We start from the raw sequence: 25,594 nt of genomic DNA, 5'->3' as shown, positions 1-25,594 counted from the left end.
CTCTGTTTTTAGAAAAAATTATAGCTGTATCAAATATGGGATGAAAGTATGATGTTTAGAGTCACACAGAACTAGATTTGGATGCTGGCTTTACTGATTATTCATGGTAATACCTGCTACAAATTCTTTCAGATTTTTTAATGCCTACTTCATCATCATCAAAAGGGAAATAATGGATGTCGTGCCCACAGGGGATTTTGTGCCCAGTCGGTACATGTTAGATGCTTAGTATTGAATAGTGATCATAACAGTTATGATTTTTATTATTTATACATTTATTTATTTATATCTTGGTGAATCTCTGTGGGAATCTCTGTAAGCCTCAGATATCCAGGGGTGGCAATCTTTTTCTATAAAGGGCCAAGTAGTAAAAATTTTAGGGTCTGTAAGGCATAAAGTCTGACAACTACTCAGCTCTGTTGTGTTAGCATGAACGTGGCCACAGATAATACATAGTTGAATGAATGTGGCCATGTCTCGATAAAACTTTATTTACAAAAACAGACCAGGTGTTGAGTTTGATCTATGGCAAGCTTTATCAGCACAGTTGCCTGGGTTCGAACCTATGTGTGGTCCTGCATAGGTCTTACGTGAATAACTCAGTCACCAAAACATGTGTTGTAAGTGGTAGAAAACCACTGAAGGTAGGCTAGCCGAAAGCACACTTTCTTAGAAAGACACACTGGTATTTCACGTTCATCCTCTGTGTAGAATGTTCAGCAGGACATCAGGAGTGGTGGAATAAGAAATATGAACGCTTTTGGAACCCAGGTGCGAAGCTCTGCGCACTGTGTCCCTTCCACTGTGTGGGCTCCTCTGCTTCTCTCTGCATTGACTCCATTTACCCTGCTTTCCACAGATGGACTTGGTCTGCTGTGCCTTCTCCTTGACCGCTGTTACTAATTTCAGAATGTGCCCTAGGTCCTCATTCTGCATCACGGTGCAGATGCCATGCCTACAAGCTGACATAGTGACACATTGTTTTCATGTCCACATTGTAGATTCCTAAGATAGGGCCCCTAATGTTCATCCAAGGGTCAGATATCTCTGCTTCGTATCATCTGTACAGGGGGAAACAAGGTATGAGCAAGACCAGGTGCATTCCTGGGCAGGCACCATTCTTAGAAAAAGGGATGTGGAATATAGAGGCACACCAAAACCATGCTCCCCTTCGTTTCTCCTAGCACAGAACTTTGCTCAGTACTGTCTCCAAATGACGCTGTTTGACTCAACACCATATTTCAAGTGCCCAATGTGGACCTGGCTATAGGGTGATCTCTCTGCTTGTATAAGAAGAAATTGATGGTATTTCCCACCTAAAAGAACATCTTCCTTTCCTCTCACTCTACACCCAAAAAGTTTTAATGTTATTTAAATTAAAATAATCAGGTCTCAGGTATATTTACTTTCACAGAGTTGTTATTGTATGCTTTGATTTTGATGTCCTGTCTCATGAACTTGGTAAAAATAATAATAGTAATAATAATAATAATAATAATAATAATAATACATCTTGAAATTTCCCTAGAGTTCAGCTTCCCTTTTTATACTGGGTGCAACTAAACTTTGGAATGGAATAAAAAGAACCTCATTGCCTTACACATACCCTGTTATCTCTGGCAGGTTCAAATACAGTTTCTCCAAGAAGGCTGTGGTACCTTTGCTCTTTCTAGCCTTGAATCTGAGAGTCTCAGGATTTCTTTGGAGTACACATAGCAGCGTCTTTTTGACAGACAGTGCAAATTAAAAGATCCAGTGCGGCCTGGGAACCAGGGACCCAAACTTGCCCCTTGGGTTTTCATTTACAGTTAGGCACTGCAGACACAATTATTGCTGACAGGGAAGCAGAGGCTGGTGGCAGAGTGCGTGTGACGGGAGGCTCATGCCAACCTGTAATTGGGAGGATTATTTTTAATCAGAACATACCCTACAGCCCAAACATTAGAAATCTCCTGTAAGGCCAAGACAGGAAATTAAACACACCAACAATAAGCCTCAAAGGGGGGGTGGCATGTGGGGTGTAAAATCGTTAGTCTTTCGAAGGTCCCTGGAGCTTTAAGTAGAAGTTTGCTTCCCTAGGGAGGGAGACTGGGAAGAAGCTTCCCATGGAGAAGTCACAGATACTGTACCTGAGTCCTTACTGGACAAGTGGGTACAGCCAAATTAAATGCAGCAGGCAGGCTAATTGATGTTTATTGCGTTTAGACAGTATAACAAGTCAAATATAAGCCTTGGAGTAGTAGCTACAGTTATATTTCATCATTAAGGGAAGAGCTTCATTAGTTCTTTATTTTCAAAAATCTTACTGAACACCTACTTTGTGCCAAGTGTTGTGTTGGCCATTGGTATGCCTTGGCTCTGGCCTTGCCATCATCTGGATAATCTTACCCTTTGGCAAAATTTTGCAAAACATATTAAGCCTTTTTTTTTTATTGGAATGACTGTTGTTGACCAAGTAGGCATCATTCTCGGGCATTTATTGAGTAGCAGTGCCAGGTAATTGCATCGTGTACCCTCACACCAACCCTCTCAGGAGGGCATTATTACACCCAATTGATAGAGAAGAAAACTGAGGCTCAGAGATGTCAAGCAGCTTGCCCAAAGTTACATAGCTTAATGAATGGGAGAATTAATTTGAACCCAATTGTCTGTCCAAAATCCATAGAGTACTGTCACTCATAAATAAGGTAAAACACAGCCTAGGGCTTTAAGGTGCTGAGGAATGTAAATCCGTTGGAGAGGACAACATAGAGACCATTGTCTATGAGTAATGAGTGCTCAGAATCACTAATGGAATTCTAAGACTGAGGAAGAGAGGCTCTTTATTGTGCCTGGCAAGGTCTCCCCAAGGACATGAAGAATAGGTACATGTTTACCTGGCAGACAAAGAAGGAACAGAATCCCAGGTATGGGACCAGATAGTGATATTAGAGGGCATGGAGCATTCAGTTTTAGTTTAGAACTACTATCTCAGATTTTGTTCTTGTTCAGCAGTCACTTACATTTAATCAACACTAGGGGAAAAAAAGAGAATATTTTGGGAATACTCAATGCAGAGACCAGGCATCTGAAGGGATGGGGTGGGACGCTAAAAGATGATATAGGAGAATCAACTTTCAAAGTATCTCTTGCCGCCCTTGCTGTGTAGACTGCTTATGTGTGATCACAATGGGAGATGGTCTTTAACCCACGGCTCTCCCTAGGATATAAGCCACACATGGACAGTAAAATTACATATCAGTTCTCAGTCTAGAGCTCAGGGTGCCTAGATCCTAGAGCAAATCCAGGGTTATACTGAATTGTTTGCATGACCAAGTGTGGTTGGTCTGATCATCCACCTGTAGTAGCTGCCGTTGGTCAGCAGCCTCTTGTTACATGGCTGAGAGTCACTGGATTCCCTTGGAGAGGGTCTCTATCTCCAACCTAAGGAAACTTCATTGTACTCCCCATCTTGATTTATTCTCCTCCCATCCCAGATATGGTCAGTACTAGCTTCTCCATGCCCCATCATTGGCAAATTGCACATAAAAAGCCCATATGATACTGGCTGCATTAGTCTGTGCTTGATGTGGCCTGAGACCCCTTTTTAGGACAGTTAAACTTCAGACACCTGAGTAAGGTTAGAGAGTGTGTACCCACTCACAATCACTGATTAAGATACAGCTTCCTAATCTGAATGAAGGTTTGGTAGAGAATCCCCCTAGTTAGGTGAGATGCCAGCCTTTGAGACCAATGTCTTACATGTACCTCTTTTATTGACAGTTAATAGAAGCATATTCAAAGTAGCTCACAGAATGTGGATATTTATCCCCCAGCATAGGAGTGAGTCTCAGCCCCACCCAGAAATCTCCCTCCCATGGCCTTTCCAGTCTTGCCTATTCTTCTCTCAAATCAATTTTTCTTGCTCCAGAGCCTGGCTTATTCTCTTCTTCTCAGTGAATACATGGCAGAGAATGGTGACCCCACAATTACTGAGTTCTCAGTTCTAGGAACTAGCAAAAACTGAAGAGTACCTTCCACATTCCTGGGAGAAAATTGAACTGAGATCAGGTGAGGTTTCATTACTACTGAACACAGCCCTAATGGAGTCAAGATCATATACTTCAGACATGACTTCCAGATCTGTGCTAGGCAGAGATGGGGTAGAGGGAAGGAAATAACTCAGAAAATCTGTGTAGTCAGCCAAAGCCTGTGTAAAGTTAGCAAAACAGTGAGGAAACCTTCTTTCCATCCCTCCTCCCTTCCACCTATCCTTCCTTTGGCAACTATATATTGAATACCTTCATATTCACAACAGTGTGGTAAGAGCTGGTGTCAAAATGGTGAGATAGACATAGTCCCTGCCCTCATACAGCTAACATAGTGGAGACATCCAGACATCAGTTAAATAATTTGTGCCTGAGTGTTAAGTGATAGCCATGCTATGTGCTATGAGGAAGGGCTCTTGAGACCATGTAGTAGGAGTTGCCATAAGAAAGTAATGATGAATGGGAGTTAGTGGGTGTTAAAAGCATCCCAGGTCAAAGATGCAGCATGTACAGTATCCCCATGGCAGGTGGCGAATCACGTATGATCCAGAACTAGAAGGTCCCCAGGGCTGGTACACTAGGCGTCCAGAGGGAGGGTGTGCCTGCTCACTAATAAATAAATAAAGCTGGAGTGTGGCAGAAGCACACCATGCAGGATGTCAGGCTATGTCACAAGGTATAGGCTTTGTCCTGAATGGAATGGGAAGCCATCAGTGCAGGGTTTAAATAGTCAAGCAATATAGTCACAGTCACATTCCGTAAAGATTGCTGTGCCAGCTCTTTGGAGGAATTAGAGGTGAAAGCCTGGAGACAGAAGGCGAACTCTGCAGCCTATTGCGGTCGTCCAAGTGGGGAAATCCTCAAGCAGTCTGTGGCAGTCTGTGGGAGTGGAAACACTCCAGTACCAGCCCGATTTACCGAGTGAGAGAGTTAAACTGCACGCTGCCTACCCAGGGGTCATCAACTCCAGTGTTTTGGAAGTAATTGGCTTGCTATTTTTTGCGTCCGTTTGGACAAAGTGCAGAGGTGAGGGCAGCTAATGCAGGAAGCGAGCATTCACCTCTGTTCTGCCTGATTTTGTTCTGATGTCCTTTAAAATTTTGTTCACTTGCAGCCCTTTGGCTCCAGCCTTGGTCTCAGTATGATGAGAATTCCACCCAATTCCTCTGGGACCCAAGATTCTCCCTGGTCACAAATTGCTCTTAAGGTAGTTTGCAAGAGTAATTGCAAACTCAGGACAATCTTAGTTTGTTTTTGTTTTGTTTTGGTTTGAACATATACAGCTCCTCTGGAACTCTAGAGAGCATCTTAGATTTTTCTCACTGTCTGGTGCCATTGCTGCTAATGACCATTTCTATTCTCACCTTGTAACATTGGTTCTCTGCCTTTGTTTGCTTTTATAAAACAATCTGCCTGGAGAATTTGATGGATTCTTATTAGTAAGGGGGGTGGTTATAAAATTCATTTCGACTGCAGGTTGGGTTAAAAACAGATCTAAAGGTGTGGGCATGAAGCTGATGTGGATGAGAAGTTAATATTATCATCTGGGTACCAAATATGGGAACACCAGTGACGGCTGTTTTGCTTAGGGAGAACCTGTCTCTGGAATAAATTTCAGTGCCCTTCCTTGGAGCTATACCACTTTGGTTCAGTGAGGAATCTCTGCTGATTCCGTCCAGTGTAGTGAGCCGCTGCTAAGTGGCTGGGCACTGTGCCAGACAATGAGGCTACCAAATATCAGTAAAACATTGTCCTTGGCCTCCAGGAGCTCACAGACAGAGCAGGCCAGCTCTACAGTGGGTTAGAGTGTGTGATTCTTGTTCAGATAGAAGGGTGTGTGAAAGACCACATAGCCCCTGGAAAAAATTCAGTCCACCTGGAGAGGTCAATGAAAGTTGCAGAGAGAAGTTCACACTTGGGTGGACATTGAAGAACAAGTTGAAATTGAGCCAGGATTAGGGCAGTTGAGGAAGAAAGATGTGACCAAAGGCCTAGAGGTATAACGATGCCTTCTGTCTTTAAGGCATCAGTTTAGCTGGATCCTAGAGTATGTAAGCGACTATGTGAAGGGAAGGAAGAAGTACCAGAGAGAGTTGCCCAAGAGTTAGGAAGTGGAACCTGACAAAAGAAGCCATCGTTAGTTTTAATAAATAAGAAGACACATGTAGATTTTGATACAAAGCCTGGATATACTATGGGTTCAATAAAACTATTACTACTGCTATTGTTTCTATTACTATTATCATCATTAATATTTTTTTACTAGGACATAGATAATTCTCCAGCTGAGGCATACTATGAATTTATAGAAGATAATTATATACTTTGACAATTCATTTCCTAAATTTTGTGCCTCCTTTTCCCAAATCATATTCTTTCACTTCATGTGGTTACATTCGTCTCATCATGAAGATCTCATTTCCATTGCTGCTTCCTTGGCAAAGTCTTCCCCACCATCCCTGACCGAGATCTGACTTTCCCCCTGGACTGTAGGCACTAAGAGGATAGTGCTTGGCATAAAGAGGGGCTTGAAAAATAATAATAAACTTTCATACAAACCTCCAGTTATAAAATGAATGTCATGGGATAAAAAGTACATTGTAGGGAATATAGTCAAAAGTATTATAATAACTTTTTATGGTGACAGGTGGTAACTAAACTTATTGTGGTGAGCATTTTATAATTGTCAAATCACTATGTTGTATACCTGAAACTAATAAAATATTGTATTTCAACTATACTTCAATAATAATAATAATAACAATAATAATAATAAACAACTTTTAAATGGCATTGACTTTGTGCCAGGCATAATACTAAATAAGTGCCTTACAAATACTAACTTCTAATACCTCAATCTGTTGAGATAGGCACTATATTATTCTCATTTTATAGTTGAAGAAGTTGAGACAAAGAAAAGTTAAGTGACTTGATCAAGGTCACAAAGCTGGTAGGTAGCAGAGTCATGGATGATTGGGATGGATGGATGGATGAACGGAAGGAAAGAAGAAAGGACAGATAAATGACCACCGTTAACACCATCCTTACAACTTCACAGCTGTGTATACTTTCAGGCTTCTCCAGATGCAAATCTCTCTTTCCGCTATTTTAGAACCACTCTCTATTTTCAGACGCTCTAATTTATCAACACCAGTGGGCTCACCAAATATGAAGATTGGAAAAAAAAAAAAACCTCCATCATATTAAGCTATTAAGAGGGGCACCTGGGTGGCTCAGTTGGTTAAGTGTCCGACTTTGGGCTCAGTTGGGTAAGCGTCCAACTTCTGCTCAGGTCATGATCTCATGGTTCATGAGTTTGAGCCCCGCATTGGTCACTGTGCTGATGCTCAGAGCCTTGGAGCCTGCTTCAAATTCTCTATCTCCCTTTCTGTCTCTGCCCTTCCTCCGGTCATGTTCTGTCTTTCTCTGTCCCTCAAATAAATGTTAAAAAAATTTTTTTAAAAAGCTATTAAGAATGGGAGAATATTTTCCAAACATATATCTGTGAATACTGTTTATAATTAAACTCTGAAACTTGTGAGTTCCATTGAATCTGAGCACACACTGTGTCACTACTCGAGAGAAATAATAGAACACTAGAACAGGATTCTAGAATCCTGCAAACCAATCCCACCTCTGCTACTTCCATGTCACCCAGAGTGGGAACAGGTCAGAATCAACTCTCTGGGGTATAGGGTGCCATGTAACTCTCTCATATCTATTAGTAAGTCTTTGTGATTAGAGATGACCTCTCCCCCAACCCACTGAATTACATGAGATTATAATGGCCATCTGCAGTTTGAGTGATATTTGGTTTTGATATTTAAATATTAATGGACATGGATCTTACTCCTTCTGATTGGGAGATGATAGCCATGTTTCTGAAATTGATTATTGATAGGACACCTTGAATCACAGTCACTTTGAGTGTTAGCCATCATGGGATTGACCATTATAGAATCCTAGAGTTCTAGAGTTGAAAAGAGAGTTTATCTCTTTTTGCCTAACTCCAGGCAATAATATCTCTAAAAGATTGGCCTCTCATCTTTCCTTGAACACATCCTATAGCATAGGGCTCACTGTAGAAGGTACATGCATAGCAGACCTGTTGTAAACTTGGTATCCAATTGCCCAGTTCAAATCCAGGCTCTGCTACCTTAATGCATACTTTGTGCAAGTATGACTTACTTGAACTGTCTGAGCCTTGGTTTCCTCTTCTCAAACAGAGAAAATAGTAATACCTTCCTAATCGGAGTGTGAAAGAATTAAATGAAAATATATTGAAAGACTTGATCTTAATCCTTTTCATCATCACTACCATCATCATTGTAAAATACACTGTTTCATCAAAAGCCTCTTTTAGAGGTTAGCCAGATAGGATGATGACAAGACAGGTTAAGGCACAATACGAGAGTACGTTCCTTGATACTCAAGTCTCCCCCTCTCTTCTTCCCTAGGAAACTGCTCAAAGAACTCATGCCAGTGGGACTTACAGCTTCCTTGATCGGGCTCAGCATTCAGTAAGTGCGACCGCTTTTGAACCTTCATTACATAAATACATCTATTTCTTTGATCGTGTTTGCGATGAAAAGCTCTCTTCTGTAGGCCTGAAGTTCCCACAAACACTGTGCTGCCTGCCTGTGTCTTTCTTTTCTGCTCTACTGCATTGGATTCAGAGGTGAGAGGATGATGTGCCAGGCAGAACCCCCACAAGGAACACAGGAAATGTTTGTGCGCATTGGGGGATTAACCCTACCACTGCTGGCTGGAGGTTAAATTAAAATGTGCTTTTCTTGTCTATTTGTTCCCTAAGCTTTTCTCATTAGGAGATATCTTGTCCCTCTCTCCCAGCTGCATGACCCTGCAAAGTAGAAAGAAATGCCAGCAAAAACAGATCAGTAAGTGAGACCACATATTTCTTGAGGCATTTAAGAACAATTCATTTTGCACCAGAATACAATTCCTACTATATAAAAATTACTGCAGAAAAAGAAATTCTGTACTTTTAAGATGCTGGGGTACATTTCAGAAATTTCATTTGTTTTTAGCAAGTAAGCACTTTCTGCCGTCTGCCATTCTCATTGTGCACAAGGACTTTATTTCTGGTGAAGCCAGCAGTATTTTCTCCGGTTTCCCCGACTCTCCTTTTTTATGAGACGCTAGCATTTGAGGTGTTGGTGTTGGTGCACGGGACATCAGCTCTCCTCTGCAGTAGTTCTGCTGGCGAAGAACAATCTGTCATAATTTAACCACAAATATCAAAGTTTTAAAAGGCTAACTAAAGGAAATATTTAGTTTTTTCAAGATGCAGCTTCCTTGGTAAGGTTTCAGAATTTTACAAAAAATACATTCTGCTTCTGAGATGGGTGGCGTATAATTTGATACATCAAATATCATAAAGGGGCAGGTGGAATCAGAGACTGTGGGACTCCAGGCCTGGAAGAGGCTGATCAAAGGGAATTCTTTTGCCCTCAGTGGTAACGCATGACTCCCCTTTTTGCTACGGAATTTGCATATGTGAATGGTAGAAGGAGGAGGAGGCAGAAAGAAATAAAAAGATGGTGTATTTGCTGTTTGCAATATCAGAGTGACTCAGTGTGACCCTGATCAGCTAAAGCTTGTATCACACAGGAGATTAGACCCACAGCTTTTGTTCCTAATAATAAAGGAAATTTCGTGTCTAATTCCCTACATGCCACATCTATCTTTCATTGCCTTTGAAGTTCAGGCTACAGCGTTTTCTGAAAACTGCGAGGTTTTGTAAGTGGAAAGGAGAGGCTGTTTGGCATGAAGTCTGTTTGGTGTAAAGTTAAATATGCATGTTACTTTATCTTCTTCTGTTTCAAGCAATATCCTTGCTTCCCTTCTTTGTGGTGCTGGAGCAGGCAAGGTAGAGATGGAGGAGGAAGGTTTCAGGATGTGTTTTCAGATTATGTGTGACCCTCCTGCCTTTCTCTCTACCTTCTCAACAGGATACAAATTACTGCTTCTCAGAAAGGAATTCATGTTCCATCCCTGGATTGGGGCTGAAATTTCTAACCTAGGGGAGGCTCTGGTCCCCGAGATAATTAGTACAGCGTTGTAAGGAGCTCATGTTAATTTGTCTTTGGGTATGGTATTTCCATATCTACGATTGCAGTCTAAAGAGAAAAAAAAATTATTAATTTGCTGCTCTACACCAGTGTGTAGATATCTGATAATTTAAGAAAAAATAAAGGAAGAAATGGAAAACTCCTCACTGGGGATAGTTAGAGCAGCTGCCCAATTTCTGTGTACCTAATAGATTTCGATGCTTACCTTGTGGTCCTAGCTTCCCTGGAGCATTGAACCTCAATCAACATCTGGGGCCAAGAGGTCATGTCCCCTACAACAGAGATTGAGTTCTGGGAGGTTGCTTCATCGTCAAGAAAGCAGATGGCCTGACGTCTACATTGGCTATGTGTCTGGGTGTTGGGTTCGCCTCACCAGTAACATTGCTGCTTAGGAAACTGCCCCTCATGGGATTTTACTGGGAGCAACAGTCCTGGTTTTAGAATTTGCACACATCTAACATTGTGACCGCACTGATGTGACTATCCTATGGTGGTCTGAGTTAGGGTTTTGAGGTCTCTGTTGGCTTTAGAAAATCAATGTTCATTTACTACTTCCAAAGTCTGGTTATCTTTCATTGTTTATTCTTTTCCAGAATGTTCCATTTGCATTGGTGCCCTTTGGAACAGATTGGCTGATGTATATGATACAAAGCTGTTTTGCACATTCTGATGTCTTTGTAGGATTGTAGGTCTCCACATCCTTTTGTGATCTGTATACACAAAGGAGAGCTACAGCAGTCTGGTGGTTGTAGGGTCACTGGTTGAACTTAAGCTTCAGAGTAATTTCTTAGAAGTTTTTATTATGTATTTATTTATTTAAAAGTTTATTTATTTATTTTTAGAGAGAGAAACAGAGAGAGGGAGAATCCCAAGCAAGCTCCATGCTATCAGCATGAAGTCTTACACGGGGCTTGATCCCACAAACTGTGGGATAATGACCTGAGCTGAAATCAAGAGTCAGACACTTAACTGACTGAACCACCCAGGCGCCCCTAATTTCCTACAACTTTTAAATTTAAGTTCCAGTGGAAGCCTTCCTTAGATCTCTATTTCCTGCCAGATTATACTTCCCTTGGCACGCTATGTCAGAATTATAATTAATTAACCAAAGATTAATTTAATGTTTTCCTTTTGTCCAGTGCTATCCAAAAGAACTCTATGTCATGGTAGGAATCTTCTTTATCTTTGCTGTCCAGTATGGTAACCAGTAGCCAGATATGGCCACTGAGCGCTTGAAATGTGGCTATTGTAACCAAGGAACTAAGTTTATCATTTTGTTTATTTTTAGTTATTTTAAATTTAAACAGTGTCATGTGGCTAGTAATAATCTATCACATTGGATGGGGCAGCTCGAGACTGGAGGCCCTGTCAATACAGGGGGCCTGTTCTGAAATTTGCATCCTTGCATTCATGCTGATACTTAGCTGATAAATACCAGTGTGGACATTGGTTGGTGAACTGCTGCTGTCCCAAGGTCCCTAAGCACCTTTATTCCCTGCGATTCCATGTGCATGATGCCCGTACATGAACCCTTGATCCTGAACGAAAGAGTTAATGACCCTCAAATGTCATACAATGTGTTTGTTCTCACTGGTTGGTGTCTGTCATACGCTGGTTATTAGAGCATATAACCTCTGATTATAGCCACAACATCTACTGAAGTATTGTCTGTAATAGGTAATCAGTACTTGCTGGACATAGCTATGGGTGAGCACATGGGGGGATGAATAGATGGATGGACACATCTCACCTTCTGATGGAGCGTTATGTAAGTGGGAGAAACAGAATTGAGTCTAGACAGTAGACCCATCTGGATCTCCATGATGGCTGCCTTTTGCCTTGTACTTCCTACTCTAATTCTTGTTTAAAGCTCTGACTTCTGCTTTGTCAAGGCCTAAATAGGCCTAGAGCAACAGACTCCAAATCTGTGACTGAATTCCAGTGTCCTGTGCAGCACAAATTGCTGTACATCTTCACTTACTTCCTTTTTTTTAAAAATTTTTTTTAATGTTTATTTTATTTTTTGAGAGAGAGAGAGAGAGAAAGAGTGTGAGTAGGGGAGGGGCAGAGAGAGAGGGATACACAGAATCCGAAGCAGGCTCCAGGCTCCAAGCCATCAGCACAGAGCCCGATGTGGGGTGGAACTCACAAGCTGTGAGATCATGACCTGAGCCGAAGTCAGATGCTCAACGGACCGAGCTACCCATGTGCTTCACATCTTCACTTACTTCTGCTGTCACTTTGGACTCCAAATGCTTAACACTGACATCAGACCACACCCTATGCTCTCGCCTCTGGATGCTACTCTGTCCCCAGGTACCCCAGTCCCAAGCTTCAGTCACCACCGATTTTGTCTTGCTCTTCACACACCACCAGAGGAGTGAGGCTTTGATCTGGACCTTCTGGAACCCCTAATTCCATTCCCTCTTTTGGCGTATCACTCTAGGTGCTACTTCCTCAAGTGGCTGTGGTTTTAATGCCCAAAGCCACCATACCCTGGACTCCATCCTACATGTTAGAGGACTACTGTTCCCCAAGCATGAATATCATCTAGTTACTTGTTCAGTTAGCTAAGTTTGTCTCTAACATTCTGCCTTCTCTCTGAGAATCCCTAAATAACATATTTCCACCAAGCATGTTGATCTCTTGACTTGCAAATGTGTTTACTTCCTGACTTCAAAATTTGTCACCTGTGGTCTTACCAGCCAAAGTAACCCTTCCTTATTCTTATTGTACACTTTGGTATATATCTCAGTTAAGACGCTCCTGTTGAATATGTGTACTTTAATTCCTTGATTCCCCTTGTAGGATAAAGAAAATACTAAGCCTGTTTTCATTGTAGACGTGTGACCCCGTGATATTTTTAGAATCTGGACTAGGTGGAGCAAGCAAAGAGTAGAACAGCCTGAGGGTGAACTGGAAAAGAAAGAGTAATGATTATCTTCAGGAAGTGGTTAAAAGTCAGCATGTTGGCTAGAAATGGGGTGGTCAGCCTTCAGCTGAATACAGGAGGGAGAGGAAGCAAGAGCATGAGCAATGTAAGAACATTAATTTAAATGATGGCCAGGCCTGGGGTGGGTTTCGTGCCAGTTGATTTAGAGTCTCATGGTGTAGAGGGCACACCAAAAGACACTCTCTTCTGACCTTCCCATGTGCTCTGACACTTGACCACCCACCGCCACACATCCATATTCACACATTCCATCTGTGTATCTCTTGTCTGTCGTAAGCTGCTGCATAGCCAACTCGGTAAAATCCTTCCTGTTCCTCCTCGCTTCCCTCTTCTACAAAGGGAATAAGGAACTTGGGATCTTTTTGATTTAATGAGTATATGAGACTGTGAAGCAAGAGAGTATAGGCAGATAAATAAAAAAAGAAAAACAATTTTCTTTCACTCCCTTATTGTTAGAACAGAGGAAGATTAAAAAAAATGAAAGTTACAAGGAAACTGTGTATGATTATTGGATTTCAGGACCATGGATAAAAAATAGAGAAGCCCTGGGGCTCCTGGGTGGTTCAGTTGGTTAAATGTCTGAATCTTGATTTCGGCTCATGTCATGATCTCACATTTCAGGTTTATGAGTTCAAGCATTGGGCTCTATGTTGATGGTGCAGAACCTGCTTGGGGTTCCCTCTCTCTGCCCCTTCCCTACTTGTTCTCTTTGTCTCTACAAAATAAATAAACTTTAAAAAAAAAGAGAGAGAGAGAGAAGGGTCACCTGGGTGGCTCAGTCTGTTAAGGGTCTGACTCTCGATTTTGGCTCAGGTCATGATTTTACAGTTTATGGGATCGAGCCCCATGTCGGGCTTCTGTGCTGACAGCATGTGGAGCCTACTTGGGATTCTCTCTCTACTTCTGTCTCTATCCCTCTCTTGCTTGTGCTCTCTAAACAAACAAACAAACAAACAAACAAACAAACAAACTAACTTTAAAAAAAAAGAGCCTGAAGTCGCACCCACTATCTGCCTCATTATTCTCCATCATTTCACCCAGCTCAAGTATTCCAAAGCACTCCTTACATGCTCTAATTATTGTATTTATTGCTTCTGCATTTCCTGCCTCCTCCAGTTGTACTAGAGGATCTCTGAAGGCATGATGTGTCTCTGTCTTGCTTACCACTCTATCCCTGGCACCCGCAAAAGTGGCAAGTGCACATAGACAAAGAATTAATTCTTTTTTTTTTTAGTTTATTTATTTTCAGAGACAGAGTGTGAGTGAGTAGGGGAGAGGCAGAGGGAAAGAAAGAGAGAACCCCAAAGCAGGCTCTGCACTGTCAGCACAGAGCCCGATGGGGGGCTTGAACCCACAAACCATGAGATCATGAGCCAAAGTCAGACACTTAACTGACTGAGCCACCCAGGAGCCCTGAGACAATGATTTCTTGAGTTGCATCGATTATTGCTGTGAAAGATGATCACTTTTTGCATTTTGAAACCATTCTTTTGTCATCCATAACCCCTCACAGTCCTCCCTTACCATACTTTCCAATCTAGATCAATCTTTGAAAAATCAAGAGTCAGGCTAATGGCCTGACTTTATGACCACGTGATCCTTTTTTTAAAAGTTTATTTATTTATTTTGAAGTGGGGGAGGAGCAGAGAGAGAGAGACAGAGAGAATCCTAAGCAGGCTCCATACTGTCAGCGTGGGTGACAGCATGAGTGTCCGCGTGGGGCCCAACCCAGGAGCCATGAGATCATGACCTGAGCTGAAGTTGCATGCTTAACCAGCTGAGCCACCCAGGCGCCCCTTTGTGGAGTGACCACATGATCCTTAACACATTGACCAATCTGACTTAGCTTTCTTTGTTAAATAATCATAATAACAGTAAGGAATTTAATTGGAATAGTGTGTAACTAAGACCCCTTCTGACTTGGAATTTAGTGAATAAACAAGAAAGACAGAAATGAGGCCACAGGAGAGAAGATTGAAGGGACGTATCTGAGCCAGGCAGAGAGTGATGAGTTATGGCCAGCAGTGGCTCCTCCCAGCCCCCAATCCGTGGGCAAAAATGAACATATTGTCTTCTGGACAGGAAAGTGAGTATAATAAACTGACGTTGATACGGTTTGATCCACATCCGTTGGTTGCATTATAGGGTGAGAGGAAATGAAAGCACATCTGCTTGTGGCCTCTTCTGGTGGAGCACCTAAGAGTTGAAATCTCTCTTCACCCTGATTATTCGTCACTTCCCAATAGAATGACCTAAGGAGAACAACAAAACAATGACTTGGGGTTTCTGCTAAATCCCTTCACTTAAGCTAAAGATTAGATCTACTTGCTGTTTCTACTCTGCACTATAATGCGAGGTTGTTCATCTGAGACACTAGTGAACCTGTAGCAACAGCTGGAAATTGCAAAGGACAGATAAAAGCAAGAATGGCTGGTTAATAAGTTATAGAAACAAGGAATTTGGTTTTTCTAAATGAAGGATGCTACAGATTTCTTTTTAGAAGCTCCACAGAAAAAAAGATAAACTTTCTCCTAGTGCTGACAGCCGGAATATATTTTTTTAAGCATGTGGCTAATTTCTTTAGAATTCAGGCAGTTATTTTCACAGATGAATATTCTTGCCTCAGAAAGTGCCAACCCCAACTGTGTGCTGGGCATACAGTCAGAGGTAAATAAATGGTAACAATGAGAACTATTCAGAGCAATTACATAACTGAGAAATAATCTTCTGCTGGGCTGCCTGTGTATGCATGAGCTTTGGTGAATCCAGTCACTCATTGGACTTCAGTGTCTGTATTTAAGAAGGATAAATTATCTTGAAAAACTGTATTGTGGAACGTTCCAGCTCAGGGTGCCATGACATTGATATTTAAGTTAACATCCTTACCCTGGTAATGTTATCATTCATTTGTTCACTTACAAGTAAGTTTGGATAAATTATCATGTTGAATCTTTGCTGAGAGTGAGGACGTTAAAATGAATGGGGCCCCAAATTTATGGTAAAGTTATAAAATAAAATTTAAAGTAAATAAAACAACCCAAGCTGTGTTGGTTATCATGGATTAGCCAGTCATAGACAGGAGTATATGTTGGGCTCAGAATCCGAGGATATATGATCAGACCCATCTCAGATGTAGGAGAGGTCCACGAGTCATCCCTCTCACATGTAAATTCTTCTCCATATTCTCAGGTCAGGGTTTTCCTCTCAGAGCTGGCTGGCCTTCCTTACCCTTCCCTAAAGTACAGTGCCCTTGTGGGGTGCTTCCTCCCCCAGCAATGACCATTTACACTCCACAGGGCCAGACTCTCCCCACCAAGTCCATAAACCTGCACTCTGTGCAGAATCAATGCCCATTTACAGCTGCTAATGCATTAATAACAGAAACGTCCCTGGCCGTGACCTACCTGAGTCATTACACACTAATCATCGGAGGCAATTTCAAGCAGATTGACTAGTGATCGGTGTCCTCCTGGCGTCCAGGCAGGAGGACACACGGCTGCCTTCACAGCCCCTGAGCAGATGGTCTGAGAGCGTAATCGCACGCTACAGCCGGTGCGGGTCTGGCTCGGGAAGGGGAATCTCCATGTCTTGCATGCAAACTGTGCTCCCTCACCCAGGGCTCTGCTCCAAGTGCCCGTCTTTCATTTTAGAACAGAATCCAAACTCTCCTCTAAAGACATTGAGGAAACAAGGTTTACCTGTGCCTGAACTGTTCTAGCATGTGCTACTGCCCTGAGGCTGGTTTAATCCTTTTCCCACATTTCCACGTAATCCTTCTCCAGATATGTGCTCCAAAGCTGTCGTCATCATGGGCTTGTGATTTGGTGTTATCATTTCTGTTATAATTTCTTCCCTTGAGTTTTAGCTTGGGCTTTCTTTTTTTGATCTTGCTCTAACATTCCCTACGATCATAATTCTAAGGGCTATACAGTGTATCATCAGGGTGATGTCTTGCTCCTTTACTATGGAATATCTAGGACATTTCTGCTCTTTTCACTAACACCATTATTACCAGAGTTAATCACTCAGGATCTGTAGAGTTTTGTTCCTTAGGGTAACTTACTAAAGATAAATATCCCTGAGAGGAATTGTACAGTCAAAGGATATAAGCATCTTTATGACTTTGGATGCGTATCGCTAAATCGCTTTTCAAAATGGACTGTGTTGATTTATAGCCTTTGTCTTTTGGGCTTTCTCCTCTTAGCCGCCTATGTTTTAGTTGCCTAGAATGAGGATTCAGAGTAATTGGGGTTAGAAATTTGAATCACACAGACTCTTTACCTTCAAGGAACTCACAGAAGAGAGGGAGAAGCCAGATTACAAAAATAATTGCTCTGTGAACTGTAAAGCCTTAAGGAAGAAGGAACTTCAGAATCCATGGATTTTGGCACAAGACATTCTTTCTGAAACCAGTGGAGTTCTGGAATCTCTCTCTTTGATGCTATTTCTTTTTTTTTTTTTTTTAAATTTTTTTTTCAACGTTTTTTATTTATTTTTGGGACAGAGAGAGACAGAGCATGAACAGGGGAGGGGCAGAGAGAGAGGGAGACACAGAATCGGAAACAGGCTCCAGGCTCCGAGCCATCAGCCCAGAGCCTGACGCGGGGCTCGAACTCACAGACCGCGAGATCGTGACCTGGCTGAAGTCGGACGCTTAACCGACTGCGCCACCCAGGCACCCCTCTTTGATGCTATTTCTTGACAAGAGTTTTGTGAGTTTGGAAATCAGGTGTCTGCTGGCTCTCAAGTCTTAGATACCATTGTTTTACCCATAAATTCAGGTATAAGAACTTGTTAATCAGTCTATTTTTATGGACCATCCACTCCAGTACACATTGAAAAATTTTTTGGCAGAAGTTCACAAACGTTGTGCACTGCTAAAACAAATAAGCTGCGAGTCTTTGGGCCGTGTGCCCAATAAACCCATTGGGTCACAGCTAGTAGTTCATTGAGATCATGATAAAGGAAGCTGGGGTCTTAGAAAAGCACAAGACATTAAGACAAACAAAGAGAGATTCTAATCTTGGCTCCCTTTTTACCACTTCTGCAAACTTGGGAAATTTACTTAACCTTTCCCAGCCCCAATTTCCTGTTCTGTAATGAAGATGACCATGGCAACCCACAGGTTTCTTGTAAAGATTTAAAAAAGAAAAAAAAACCCTCCTTTTTGCAGGCGGAGGGTTGTTTTTGGGAAAAGCCCTTTGGGGTGGAAAGTGGGACTCTGAGAACATAACTTTGCCAGTGATTGATTCAGCAAAAGGTAGTAGCGAAAGTAACGCTCCGTTTTAGTTAGAGAAGACCTTGTTCTGCTTCTGGTGGGGAAGAAGAGAGGAGAGGGAGTAAGCATAAAGACCCAGCCTGATGGTAGCTGCGTGAAGGGCGGGGACCCAGAGGAAGCTCAGTTCTACAGTTCAATAGAAAGGAAGCTGTTACTACAGTAACTACTGTTACTACAGTTCAGTTTGAAGCCCTTTTGCCTTGTTGTAACTTAACCCCTCTCTCTGCCCCACGCCCCTATCCCCACAAGAGTAAAATTAACCTCTTCCTTCAAAACTGTTAAAATGTTTTCAAGAGTGAGCTTTTAATGGAAGTTCTGGGAAGTGCTGAGTGCCTGCCTAAGAACATGCAGTGGAAAACAGGTGTTGTCCTCTGCAGTTCTGAAGATAAACTGCTAATCTGTTGGAAATCTGCTCATGGGCCTGGCCATGGGCTAAGCATTTTGCGTGCATTCCCTCGTTTTATCCTCACAATGACCTAGTAAGATAGGTCTTGCTAATTACTGCTGTCTTACAGATGGGAACGCTGGCCCTTGTGTGGATTGCTCAGAGTCAGATGGCTTGTAAGACTTGGAGCTGGGTTTCTGCTGTAGGGGCCACACCTCTGACTACTGCACTGACCTCTTTCTGTATCCTGACCCTGGGTCAGAAGTGCCCATGGGACTGTACATTTCATCAAGGAAATAGCGGCAAGGAATTTTGGCTTCACAGGGATTTGCGGAGGGTGATGTCTAAAAATCGCCTCTAATGTCTAGCTTGTATTTATAAGTTTACTTCTCTAAAAAGTAGATTAAATGGATGACTGGTATGACTAAGGAGAAACAATTCTAGAGAGTTCTCATGCCACGTCCTCTTCTCTGTGCAAGAAAGACTGAAACATTCTCCGTGGTTACCAGGGACTGTGTATCACACAAGATTCTTGTTAGTACAGGCAGAGTGGAGAGTCACTGAGAGCCACAGCCCTGAGTTTCCTGATGCTCAAGATGCCTGTAGCCTCACGATTGTTTGACATTCCCTCAAGGTTTTCAGTGGGCTTTATCTGAAGTTTCATCCTGAGGAATAAAACAAAAAGTGCAGATGTAGGACTAACAGGCAAAGAACTGAATTGTGCCTTTGAGATATATACATTATATATATATATATATATATATATATATATATATATATATATATATATAGTGCCTTTGAGATATATACATTATATATGTGTGTGTGTGTCTACATATATATGTGAGTTTTCACATTAATTTTAATACATATTTTAATAAGGAATTTTGGAGATGGGGTAGTAAAAGGATTGTAACTATTTCAGTCTAGAGTAAAAAAAAAAAAAAAAGACCTTATTATTCCGAGCACATGGTCCTACCACTGCATGGTGGTGGCTGGCACAGATTGCAAGCTTCTTTTCGAAGGCACACTCTGCACACGTTTGAAGAGCCTGCAGGTGCCACACCTGCACCAACCCTCACTGTGCTGAGCTCAAAGTCATCGGCAGTACTTGTCAAGCCCTCTATTCCCCCTGCGAGAGTTTTGATCAGAGATGTCGTCACAGGTGGGGAATCAGACCTGGCCTACCATTCCTGTGACTCTCTTCCTCGTATCTTTTCTGTAGGAATTGCTCTCTGTCTGTATCAAGCAGGTGGCTGAGGCTTTCATTCACTCAACACATACACAAGAAATGCTCTTCTTTGTCAGGCATGGTTCTAGCTGCTGGGGACACAGTGGGAAACAAGACACCAACCAAGTTTCCCAAGCCCATGGGCTTAAATTCTCTGACAGTTTCGCAAATAAATGTATAATTATAAATCGTAGGCAGTACTGTGACATAAACACTCAGCGCGCTATGAGAGTTGTACAGAGTATAGTAATTTAATCTGGGTGATCAAAGAATTGCTATTAAAGTTGGGAAATTCTAGGGAAGAGTCTCTGGGCTGTGGCAAGACATTTGGGGCTTATGAAGAAGTAAAAGAAGGTGTGGTTAGAGCAGAGTGCTGAAACAGTGTTAAAAGAGCTGACGGGGAGAGATATTCATCAGAGGGCAGATTTTAGATTTTACCACAAGTGCCATGGGAAACCATCAAAGGATCAGAAAAAAATAAGAACCATGATTATATTTATGGTTTTAAAAGTATTACTCTAGCTATTATACTGAAGAAGGCTTGGATGCAGGCCGAGTGGAAGCAAGAACAGTTAAGAGCTGTATTGAAATAGTCTGGGAAGGCGGGATGATATTGGCTTGACATGGGATTATAAGTACGGGGATGGAAAAAAGTTCAAGGATGTTACCTGTGTCTCCATCCATCCATCCACTCACCCACCTATCATATCTTCCACCATCATCATCATCACCATCTCTTCAACATTGTGTAAAATCCAGTCATTTGCTCAATTCTTTACTGTATCAGTGGCCATCACCAGTATATTCTAAGTTCTGCAGAAATCATGAAGGTGGTTTTGTTTTGTTTTTGTTTTTTGTTTGGTTTTTCTTTTTTGTCCTAGGAATGGCTAAATTGTTTCTTCTTCTCCTGTTAGAGTTTGCTTGGAGGTAGTCCTGTTGGCTTCTGCATTCCCCTATGCTGCTGTCACCAGTTTTACCTCAGATGACACCGTTTGCTTTTACATAAGTTCTTCATGCATTGAAGTCTGACATTTTTAATAGTTCTGTCACCCGTGTTACAACTGGCTGCTGAAAAGATACGAGTGATGCCTGCAGGAGATAGGGCCATCTCAGCGGTTTGTGTAACACCAATGGGGTGTGAGGTAACAGGAAAATAATTAGTTTAGTTAGATGTAAATGGAAGACAAATGAAGACACCACTAATTTGTGGATGCCTGGGAGCTGGGGTGGCCTGCTTCGTTTAAGATTTAAGGAAGAATAATTGAATCAATAGCTATGAAAATGAAAGCCATATTAGGAGACTTTCATGCAACATATAAGGCGGGAAAAGCTAAATTCAATCAACGTACATTTACTAAGTGCTTCTTATGTACCTGTCACTGTGTGACGCATTTTAGCCAAACTAAAGGGGATAAATAATTGCAAGACATAAATAAGGCTTTACACTCTCTGTGGGAAGTCCAGATTTCAGAACATATGAATGCTTCAAGCGTATATTAGAAAGACTGAGTAGCAATTGTAAGCTACATTAATAGGCAATGCTCTTAGGGACAGCAGGAATAACATTGAATGTAAAACACATTAGTGACTCTGTGACTACGCTTAATTTACTTAACCTCTCTGAACATCAGTTCTCTCCTTTATAAAATGTCTGTATCACAGCATAGATTGCCATTCCGTCTTTATATATGCACATGTACACATGTGAGTGCACCCACACACGGATGCTGGTCAGGGCTTCTCAGAGCTGCATTGGTGGTGTTGGGGCTGGATGGTAGATGCAGAAAATGCTCTACACTATACTATTTTGGTGAATTAAATGGAACATTCCAGATGTTCAGAGAAGAGTAAGACAGCATAAAGCATGTAATGGACTGGAACAGTATATCATTGTTGGAAAACATATGCCCACTTCTTTCTATAAAATTGGAGAACATATGCAAGTCAGTATATGAGCTGCATCTTACCAAGCATGGACCATCTTAGTAGATATTAGTGTCATTTGAAACCGTGCTAAAAGTATTCAGTGTATTTCATTATTGATCCCAATGCCATGCGTTGATATTCTCAAGGTTCTAACATCTCTTTCCTATGGTATGTTCTTGTATCTTGTGGTAAGCTGTTTTCTGCATCCAATACTTCTCATTTGTTGGTTTGTTTTGTCTTAAGATTTCTCCATTTCTAGTCTGTTTTTTATTCACTGTCTTTTTGTTAATCTCTCTCTTTACTTTTTTATTCACTGTCTTTTTGTTAATCTCCTGCTTTACCATCATAACTTCTCTCTTGTCTCGCAATCTTTTATATCATATATCTAATTTTTCATAATTTTTCAGTTTTGATTTTTCAGAGTCATTTTCATGGAATGGTTCAGTCATTTCCTACCCATCTGAAAACTCTTAAAATTGAATTAAAAACATCAGAAAGAGATACAGATATTTTTTTATGTCGTGTTAAAAACCACCTCAACATTCCCCAAGTGGAGTTACTTACTCTAAAACCCCACATCACCAAATGGAGACTTAATTATAGCTTCAGCTCTCCTAGAAGTGGAATCCTAAGCCAGTCAATTGGGAATCACCTGAGTAGCAACAGTTGGGTCCTCTGCCTGATAGACCCTGCCATCCCCAAAGGAAAGCAACCTTGCCATAACCTTGCCTTCTTTGCATATTTTAACTTCCTTGTTCCAGTTTCCTTCTGTCAGCCTGTAAAAGTCTTTCGTTTTTAATAGCTCCTCAGAGCTCCTTTCTATCTGCTATATTGCAGACTGCCCAATTCATGAATTGTTGAATAAAGCCAGTAAGATCTTTAAAATGTGTTCAAGGATGCCTAGGTGGCTCAGTTGGTTGAGCATCCAACTTTGGCTCAGGTCATGGTTTTGTGGTCCTTGAGTTCGAGCCCCACATTGGGCTCTGTGCTGATAGCTCAGAGCCTGGAGCCTGCTTCAGATTCTCTCTCTCTCTCTCTCTCTCTCTCTCTGCTCTGGTGTCTCCCTCTCTCTCTCTACTTACCCCCACTCTCAGTCTGTCTGTCTGTCTCTCTCTCTCAGAGATAAATAAACATAAAAAAATTTAAAAATTAAAAAAATTAGGGACGCCTGGGTGGCTCAATCAGTTAAGCGTCCGACTTCAGCTCAGGTCATGATCTCATTGTCCATGAGTTCAAGCCCCGCATTGGGCTCTGTGCTGACAGCTCAGAGCCTGGAGCCTGCTTTGGATTCTGTGTCTCCCTCTCTCTGTGACCCTCCCCCATTCATGCTCTGCCTCTCTCTGTCTCAAAAAAATAAAATTTAAAAAATTTTTTAAAAAATTTAAAAAAAATTAAAAAATCAAGTGTGTTCACCTGAATTTTGCTTTTTAACAATTTCATTAAGTTTAAGGTGACACATACTTAAATTTATATCTCATAGGCATTATAACTTGGTTTTTAAAACATAAATGAGTACTTAGAAACCTCTAGTTTTTCTAATAATACTATACTTAGAAATCTCTAGTTTTTCTAAAATAAGAATTTCTAAAATAATACTGTTTTATTTTCTAAAATAATACTAATTTCTAAAATAATGGTACATATAGTTTTATTTATCAGTTAATAGAAAAGTGATTTTTCATATCACTAGATGGTTTTCTACTTCCTCATTTGCTGGAGAAATAAAAGAAAGCCACCTTATGCTAACCCTTAAAAAGGACATAACTACTTAATACCCTGAGGGCTTTAGAACAATTAAAATGAATTAAAATTACTTTATTTTTAGAGTGGGCAAGTAGGAAATGGAATGGTTAGACTCAGAATGATTTTTCTAGAGATAGATTTTACCGGCTGAATACATTTGCCTTGATTAAAGAAGGAAGTAAGAACTTGGAGAGGAAATCCAAGTAATACTATATAAGGTTATTGAGAAATATTGGCTAGTGGTGCTGAGAAAGATAAGGACATTGGTTGGCTATAAGAAAAGTAGTTTTATTAAAAGTCAACTGAAGATACCAGAATGGTCATTATATACTGATAAATAAGACTCAACATCCCATGGATTTAGGCACCCTTGAATCTCTGTGTGTGGACTGGGTCACAGGGAGTGTTTTGTCTAAGCTCGGTGAAGTAAAACTCTAGATAGAGGGCAGGCAGATATATTTTTCTTGCTTGCCATTTCGGATTAGTAAAGGCTCCCTGTTGTTTTGTTGAGAAGATTGCATCTGAGCTCAGCAGGAAAGCACTGTGATTGATTAGCAATGTCTTCCAGGGGTATAGGAATGGAGGAGTGGTGGTAGCACCTGTGCCAAGTCTTACTATTCTCCTCTAGACAGGACAACACTTTACCTTGTGGTCAGAGAGGGGAAGCTATGTGCTTCTGGAGACTGTGTCTACTTGACCTGGTGAATAATATTAAGACAATTTTGTTTCACAGTACTGTCAGGCAAGAGGGGAGGAGTGCCATCCTAGAGGCTCAGGAGTAAGGTTACATTTCAGTTGGGGATACCCATTAGTATTTCTAACCAAATTCTTTTTCAACACAGTGGTTTAATTGCAGGGAAAATTGCTTAGGGAATACTATTTGATGGGATGTAATCAATTTATGCTATTGGGTTCTGCTACAGATTACACTTTTAAACACACAGGGCATACTGGGAGACTTGGTTCCATTAATTTTAGGGCAAGGCAACTCAGAATGGAATACAATGGCTTTGAGGTTGGTCTTCTCATTTTTGAATTTGTATGAGCCCCAGGTGGAAGGTTTTGGCACTGTGTGCTGCTGTATCTTTCATGCATCTGTCTAAGCAGATGCTTTATGAGAGAAGAGAGCCAGCAGAGGGAGGAAGTTGTAGAGATGTGCTGTTGGTAACGTACCTGGGGAGAGCAACGTTTCCTTAACCAACCCTATTAATCGTTGTAAAAATATAGAACAAATGAAAATAAATAAAAATGAAAACTATGTCATAAAAATATGTAAACTGCTTTCCAATATTTTATATATCTATCATTACTACATGTGCATTGATTGGCTTTCCAGGTGTACAATAAGCATAAGTGGTGGGTAAGAGAAGCAGTGAACCAGGGGATGGGAGCTGATGAACATAGAATCAAGCCACCATCTTTGAAGCCAGCCCCTGACAGTTGGCAGCTTCTTGACCTCCTGAGCTTTGGTTTTCTCATCTGGAAAATGGATCAACAAATCAGAAGTCTCAATAACTGTTATGTATACCTAGTCCTATTTGAATATGAGGACATTGTGACTCAGAGAAGTCAAGACCCACAGGTAGTAAGTATCAGAGCTAGATTAGATGTTCCGAATGATACCTGAAGAAGTGCATCGTGACATGCTGCACAGAGGACTGGATTTATTACCAATGGTGCTTCAAATCCCACCTCATCATACACTCTCTGTAAGATCTTTGGCAATATCAAACTTCCCTCAGCCTCAGTCTTCTCAGCTATAAGAGCTCTAAGAATCTTTAAAGATCTGTCATTTGAAAATCAGATGACATGGTACATGTGGCAAGATTTCACAACAGAACATACCATGCAAATATAGGGTATATGCAATATTTGCAAGACCAGATGTGTAGCTACAAGAGAAAGTCAAAGAGAATGTGGAAGTCCTTTAGCCTGGGAGTGAAAATGATCTGTAATGA

At 41.2% G+C, this 25,594-nt stretch overlaps 1 protein-coding gene across 23 annotated transcripts in view; it reads left to right on the top strand.

Annotated features, from left to right (window-relative positions):
- RBFOX1 (RNA binding fox-1 homolog 1) overlaps positions 1-25,594 on the top strand; it is a 2,063,692-nt gene that overhangs the window by 845,465 nt on the left and 1,192,633 nt on the right. For 20 of the 23 annotated variants that reach the window (XM_060648405.3, XM_060648402.3, XM_060648403.3 and 17 more), the window contains one exon: positions 8,486-8,548. In XM_060648405.3, coding sequence (XP_060504388.1) covers positions 8,486-8,548 — 63 coding nt within the window. Of the gene's footprint in view, positions 1-8,485; positions 8,549-8,633; positions 8,707-25,594 lie in introns of all 23 variants that reach the window. The other 3 variants (XM_060648408.3, XM_060648407.3, XM_060648406.3) reach the window with 1 other exon arrangement.

Source organism: Panthera onca, chromosome E3 (genome assembly GCF_046562875.1).
Source record: "Panthera onca isolate mPanOnc1 chromosome E3, mPanOnc1 haplotype 2, whole genome shotgun sequence".
NCBI lineage: Eukaryota > Metazoa > Chordata > Mammalia > Carnivora > Felidae > Panthera > Panthera onca.
The sequence above is the reverse complement of the archived record's forward strand: the minus strand, read 5'-3'. Positions and strand labels throughout refer to the sequence as shown.